We start from the raw sequence: 7,272 nt of genomic DNA, 5'->3' as shown, positions 1-7,272 counted from the left end.
GCGAAGACGTTGCTGCCACCAGAGGGCTACCACGGATCTGTTTTTATGGGAGTAATACTTGTGTCGGTCAAATTAAATAATTAGACTCATACAGTGAAGTGAATACAACTCTTTTAATGTAAATGCTGACTACCGTGTCCGTAGGAGAGAGTCCCTATAAAGGAGTTATATAATTGGATGACATGGTGTATTTATTTATTAATGCTAATCTGAATTCTCTTCCCACTCCGGCATTTGTCAGCCGTTCATTTCCTTTTTACAGTGTTAATTTAGAAATAATTCAGTTATTTTTAATCCTAACCCTGCATAAATCAGGGTTGCCACAGGTTAATCATAAACCTGGATATATCAGTGAAATAGCCGAAGCCTGGAAAATACATGGAAATTATGAATATCTCCTATAATGTTATACGGAATATACATTTTGCTGGTGTTTTTCAAAACATCAGAGCGTTTGCTCTTGTATAAAGTATATTGCTTGCAAACAATAGTGAACTGTCCTTTGTAACTCGGTTCTTTTTGATGAATCTGTCAAACCTTACTCGTACAATTGTACTTTAATTAGCTAGTATTTTCATTTTTCAACCAGTCTATATAATTGTATGGATATTGTGATGAGGATGATATAAGAGAGAATAAGCAGTATACTAAAGCTATAAGTATAAGAAATGTCTGAAAGTGATATTTCATTGTTTTGAGAAACTTCTGGCTTGTATTCTCCCAACCAGTTAAAAAAAAAAAATGAAAAAGAAGAGAGTAATTTAAAATGTTTGTATTTTAAACTTGCATGCAAAAATACAAAAGCAAAAACAGCACATTTTCAGAACAAAATGTCCTGAAATAAGAACAATACTGTGGAGTACTATTCCTCATCATTCACCAGCTATGGTGTAGTTTTTTTTTTTACTGCACATGCCCTGGTTAAATAAAAATACTAGCAAAGGCTTCCGCCCCTGCACACTGGCACAGACAGAGCAATGTAACATCTCAAACTCAGCAGAAGTTTAAGACATGCCATTTCAAGACAAGTTTCCCTCAGGGACAAATATTTTTTAAGTATCGTTGAAGTCACATTGCAAAATGCTCAAAACTATGCAGAATACTAAGCAATCAATGCATCATTTCATATCAAAACTGCACAATCTGAGATATATAATTTAAACATTTACTGTCTCTAGAACATGTATTGAATTGCTGGACCCATAGTATTTCAGAAATATTGAAGCAAAGTTTAGCACATTTGTGAGTCTCAGATCTCGCCTGATCTTAGATCAGACCTCAAGTACATTATTCTTTTGGCCTGGATGTTTGAAGTTTTTTTTTTTTTTTTGCTTTTGGATGCACATCCATTCTCCACATCTTTCAATGGCAGATCCTCTCTGTCATTTCTTTCTGTAAAGACAGAAAAGACCCAATTATCAGGACAAATACCACATTTTCAAGTTAGCTAAAGCTGAGTGCATTCACTAATGGCAACCAGTGTTGGGGAAAGTTTTTATTTAATTTATTTTTTTAAGTAATGCATTACAATATTATGTTACTACTCCCTACCTGGGCTGGGCTTGTTTATTTTTTTATAACAAAAAAACAAAAGTTATATTTTTATGCAAATGTAAAAAAAAATGTAAGTGAAAGGAAATGCAAAATCACGCCTGTACAGTAGAGGGTGCAGCTCAAACTTTTCAGTTGTGCTGCCATTCTGGATTGCAGAATGATGCAAGAGAAAAAAAAAGAAAAAGAAAAGGCACATAAATGTGATGTTTCTCTAAAGTAATTTTTACCTACTGGTACGGTTTAATTGGATCATTAAAGGTCAGCAGCAAAAACATGGTTAATATGTAATTTAAATGGAATTATTGTTGGTTTGCATAATTTTCTGAGTTTGCATTTCACTGTTTTTATTCATTTTGAGGAATACTGAATGTGTTTTTGTGCAAGTGAGATGAGTAAATGCCTGCTCACATTTAGTCTAGAACTACAATAACCATCATGTTTACACATCTGCACTTACTCCCGATTTCTCTCAACATGGGGACAGGAGAGGTGTAAGTCAATAAACGGAAAAACAAAGTAACTTGTGCTTCTTATTTGAACAAGTAACTGCATTTGAGAACGTAACTGCATTACTCGTTACTAATCTGATTACATAACTCGTGTTACTTGTATGTGTTACCCCCAACACTGATTGCCACTACCATCATTTATTATTTTGTGTATGATAATATTTATTATTACTTCATTGAGAGACAGTCCATAACATTCATGCCGTATTCAACAGTAATGAAAGCGCAGCTCTCTCACCAGTGGCTCCAGCTCCGAGTGGTCGATTAGGCTGAACTCAGAGATGAAGAAATAGTAGTGTTTGTAGCAGGTGTTGATGTGAGCCTCAGCCCCCATACTACAGATCATGTCAAAGTGATGGATGTACACATGTACAAACACCCGAAACAACCGACTCAGAATCTTTTTGCACACCTGCTGAAAGTTCTTTGGAAAAGGGACTCCTAAAAACAGAAGAAAACCAGTGTCAACCTTATCACATTGCTTTGTATCATAAACACATTTCAAAATGGTAGACTTGTGCTGTGTGATTTTCTTCCATGTGAAAATTCAAATGGTATTTAAGGAGAAAAAGCCTACTGAGTATTTCTCAAGGGTTTTAGCAAATAGTTCAGCCTGTGGAATTATGAATTGTTGGCAGTGCTAGTATAGCTTCTGTAACTCTATCCAGCAATATTTTTTTTTTACCAGACAGAAGTATGTGTCTCGTGTTCCCTGGCCCCACAAATCATACAGGAATTCCTGAGAAACTTAACTGGATATTTCTGTCTGAATATTTTTGTCCTATTTCTTTTCATTTGCATTAATACGCTAAGGTTTTCAAAGCTACTTACTGAAACAATAAAAAGGTCACAAATGCAGGAGTCTGAAAAGATAGGAAAACCTTGTAAAAAATCTAGTTTAAAACACAGAAATGTACTCTTTGTATTCATGTTGGTTTCATATTTTGAAAAGTTTTATGACTCTAAAAATGGGGTTTAACCATAAGGAAGTAATAATATTTTCCTATACTGTGAATATACATGTGTTAAATATATTTTAGGGTATTTTTATAAAAAGAAATATGAATTCATAAAAATATCAGGGTCATTAAAAAGGTTGAATAATAATTTTGAGGGACTTTTTGATCTTGATACAGCCAGCAGGGGTCTGCTTTATGATACAATTTCCTGTGTTATGTTTTTTTTTTCCTGAAAATGTTTGCATGTTGGTTGCACTATAGGTTTTTCAAATATATTAATAAGCAGTGAAGCAGTTTTGTTAAAAAAAAAAAATTCTAATAAATAATAATAATAGATAATGCCAAACTATAAGGTTTTCTTTTTCTAACTAAGGTTTTCTTTTCAAGAATTTCATTGTTTTAATGGCATGTTTCCTCATTATGATATTAGGACAGTTATGCACCCTGATACTTTTTGTACTTTATGCCCCCTAAAAATATATCAAATGATTAATTTAGCAATTAAAAAAAAAAAAAATTAGCATCACGTCATTAACAGACAATGAAGATGTCAGGAAAACACATTTGACATCACAGACCTACTCGTGTAGGAAAGATGTCCTCATTATTGATGAGTGACTCGATCCAGTTCATCAGGAGGTTCATGTATATAAGAGCAGGCAGTTTGGTGGGCCTCTTGTATTGATCCCCATCCTGCCACCTGTATTCATATCGTGGCCCTCCAGACATGATGGGACAGCTCTTCTCAGTGCAGAACTCGCTCACGGTCCCGTAGATGAGGTTGATTCGATTGAAGAAATCCACCACGTGCACAGCTATCCAGTCATTAATGTTCTCCCCATCGGGCAGCTGCACCACTTTCCTCAGGTCAAGGCCTGATTTCAGAGACGCTTGGGCTCTTTTGTACAGCTCAAAACGCTGGGTCCCAGGTTCAAAACGCTTTCGAGGCCGGAATGTTTTGTCTTTGCTGAAAACCTGACCCAAGCACAGAGCCATTGCTGAACTGAGCAGGATGATGGAGGAGTCAGATCCAGTCAGGATCTGGCCAGTTGTGAATGTTGACTCTTATGATTCCCTGGGCCCTCGTCCCATCCGATAAGGAAGTTTCTAGAGAGAAGAAGAAAGTAAAGCAATGCCTCTCTTATATATATATATATACAGCTCTAGAAAAAATTAAGAGGCCACTGTAAAATTAGCAGTTTCTCTGGATTTATTATCGATATGCATATTTATCTGTTTGAGTAAAATTAACATTTTTGATTTATTCTACAAACTACTGACAACATTTGTCATTGGCATTTAGAGCATTTATTTGCAGAGAATGCAGAAACTGGTTAAAATTACAAAAAAATATGCCATGTTTTCAGACCGTGAATCATGCAAAGAAAACAAGTTTATATTCATTTTTACACAATACTAATGTTTTAACTTAGGAAGAGTTCAGAAATCAATATTTGGTGATTTCCAATCACAGCTTTCATGCGTCTTGGCATGCTCCCTATCAGTCGGTCACATTGTTGTAGGTCGGATTTATGCCACTCCTGGCGAATATATTATATTTCTATTATTATATTATACATTTCTGTAATAGGGTTAGGGTTAGGGTTAGGGTTATTGATGAATATAAAATTTAAAAGATATACCAAGTTCTGGCATGAAACTCTAGATGGCGCAGGCTGATCGAATCTAGCGATTGCATCATCATCTACATTAGCGCAGCTGATTGGTTGCTCTTGCATCAGCGGCCAATGAGCAGCGGCTCAACATTCAAACAAATACCGTTAGTGTTGCTGTTAGCAGTCTGCAGCGCGCTTTCAGAAACCCTCCACCTTCCCCAGCTCCACCTGTATAGATCTGCTATGGGTAATTCATGCTATATTATACAGCAGCAGCATGTCTAACTTGCTCACAGCAGCGTGTCGTGTATGTATTGGCATTAGCAAGTCTCGGTATGCTTTGCAGCAGCAGCGTAGCAGATCTACTCCGCCAAGACCAAATACATTAACATTGCCATATCCATTACCATGCCAATCTCTCCGAGAGTTGTCATGACAGAACAGCATTTATTTGAAATAGACATATTATAAAAGTCTTTACTGTCACTTTTGATCAATTTATTGAATCCTTGCTGAACAAAAGTATTAATTTCTTTAAAAAAACTTACTGACCCCAAACTTTTGAATGGTAATGCATATAAACTCCATAACCACTATACAAGCAAACAATTCATTTAATTCTCTCTATGCATTAAGTTTCCATTTGCGTTGTTTTATCCACATCACCATTTTCATAACTTCCTGTGTTTGTTCGAAGTGGCTGAAATGAGATGCGTTTTGGTGGGACTTTAAAGTGTCTCTTCAGCCGTACAATCAAACCCTGCCTCTGTTTTCATTTAACGTCCTGGCTGTGTATCCATGATTGAGTCCATCCTTTCTTTGTCTATTTTTGATAAGTCTTGTTTTTCTTTCCCTCTCTCTTTCTCTCTCCTCCCATTTATGTATTCACAGAAAGAATGGTTACTAGATAAACTGTTAAAGTTTCTCTTATACCTCTAATAGCCAATGTTGAGATATATTTTGCAGGAACATTTTAGAGTTCTCATACGTCTGTTTCTGGCATTTTTTGCTGTAACTGATAATGCATATCACAGTATTGCACTTAAAACAGCCTACTTGATTTACTCTCTTCTATATATTTTTTCAATTCTATGAAATAGACATATCCCCGTTTCTAACCAACGTGTTAAATATCCTTTCCCTTTCTCAAGTAAAGTAAAGACTTTATAATAGACACAGTTGCAGAGGTTGGTTTGACCTCAATTAATTCAATATGGAACCAAAGGACAGAGGAGTTATTTGTCCACCCCTCCAACAATCACGTCAAACACTGACGTGTCTGATCACGCTTTCTCTGAGCCCCCACGGCACATGAGCTCTGACATTACCACATTAACACAGATCATGAAAACAAAAGTAGCATCTTATTAATGAAAAGAAGATTTTAAGGTCCCTACCTAAAGAATCTGGCTTTAGCCCCGCTGCAGACACTTGGAATGTTGTGGGAAACGTGAAAAGAATTCCTCTGGCTCCTGTTCTTTCCAAGAGGGAACAGTTAAAATCCAAATTGTCTTGTGAGGATTCTTTCCCTTTCCCACTCATCAGCCGGTCTTATCCCTCCAAAACTCAGTTAAGAATACAGTATAGAGTAAAAACAACAAGCTGAAAAGTTACTTGGCTTCCCTTCCTGTGTATGATGTCATATCCTGATTTTGTCTGGTAGGCCCTGTTGTCTGTTTTTGTGTGCCTGTGTGTGCGTGTCGTGTGAAGTTAAAAGGAAAGATTTCATTGGTGGTGGGAGGAGCATCAGTCTGTGAAGTCCAGTCCCACATCAAGCCACATCCTTTGCCCTGCCCAGCAGATTACTTTTGACCTAACTTGTTTATAACATTGATTTGAATAGTATAATCTTGTACCATAATGATAAAAATTAGGACGAGAAAGAAAATGTATTCCCTTTTTTGTCATCAACAACATGAATGGCATTAGATATTACATTATCAGGGTTTCCCAAACTATGGTTTGGGAAGGAACTGCAGAGGGATTTTTTAAAAAGCGAATAATTAATCAAATCTTTAAAAAAAAAAAAAATTAAAAAAAAAATTAAAATAAGTAATTTTATATTAAAAACAATCAAAATAAAACACTAACTAACAAAAAGATGAAGTATTTTATTTGATGCTGTGTGGCCTGACTAGTCTGTGTGTGCAATTCCACAAAACTGGAAGACTTTCTGAACAAGCAAGTGTGTGTATATATATATATATATATATATATATATTATTATTATTATTATTATTTTAGAAAAGAACATTTAAAAAGATAAAAACAACAATTAGGGAGAATCAATTAATTCTGAATAATTTATTGCCATTTTGTGAATGTTGAATAATCTTGTCATCAATAAAAAGTAACTGTCTGATTATGATATATTTAACATAATATAATCTAATTACAAGAATTTAATGTTTGAAATCTGATTACGTAATCCAGATTACATATAATCAGTTACTATCAGAACTAACTATAAACACTTTTGTGAGCACAAGTGTGAAGTAATGTAATTACTATTAGTGACCACTAGATGGAAATAAATATTTAACAAATTATTAAGTGGCACAATCGTTGACCTTGGGTTTGAATTCTTTTAAAGTATAAAGTAAGTTAAAAAAAAATATTAAAAAAAACATAAGC

General features: G+C 35.0%; 1 protein-coding gene across 2 annotated transcripts; it reads right to left on the bottom strand.

Annotated features, from left to right (window-relative positions):
• Positions 1-756: 756 nt before the first annotated feature.
• Positions 757-6,337, bottom strand: mob3c (MOB kinase activator 3C). 2 transcript variants are annotated; one of them, XR_014604270.1, is made up of 5 exons: positions 6,036-6,337; positions 3,605-4,129; positions 2,895-2,926; positions 2,302-2,504; positions 757-1,392 (listed from the first exon to the last, which is right to left on the bottom strand). XR_014604270.1 is itself a non-coding variant. In XM_084100765.1 (4 exons), the coding sequence occupies exons 2-4, from the start codon at positions 4,016-4,018 to the stop codon at positions 1,363-1,365; spliced, it is 651 nt and encodes a 216-aa protein (XP_083956891.1). In that variant the 5' UTR covers positions 4,019-4,129; positions 6,036-6,337; the 3' UTR covers positions 757-1,362. The 2 variants fall into 2 exon arrangements, 1 of the variants encoding a protein (XP_083956891.1); XM_084100765.1 differs by lacking the exon at positions 2,895-2,926 and having other exon boundaries at positions 3,601-4,129.
• Positions 6,338-7,272: the final 935 nt, after the last annotated feature.

Source organism: Abramis brama (genome assembly GCF_963993115.1).
Source record: "Abramis brama genome assembly, chromosome: 23".
NCBI lineage: Eukaryota > Metazoa > Chordata > Actinopteri > Cypriniformes > Leuciscidae > Abramis > Abramis brama.
The sequence above is the reverse complement of the archived record's forward strand: the minus strand, read 5'-3'. Positions and strand labels throughout refer to the sequence as shown.

Coding starts and splice junctions, on each gene's coding strand:
- mob3c (XM_084100765.1), bottom strand. CDS start 4,018: ATGGCTCTGTGCTTGGGTCAGGTTTTCAGCAAAGACAAAACATTCCGG. Junction 2,505..3,600: donor CATCTTTCCTACACGAGTAG/GTCTGTGATGTC, acceptor TTCTGTTTTTAG/GAGTCCCTTTTCCAAAGAAC. Junction 1,393..2,301: donor ACTCGGAGCTGGAGCCACTG/GTGAGAGAGCTG, acceptor CTGTCTTTACAG/AAAGAAATGACAGAGAGGAT.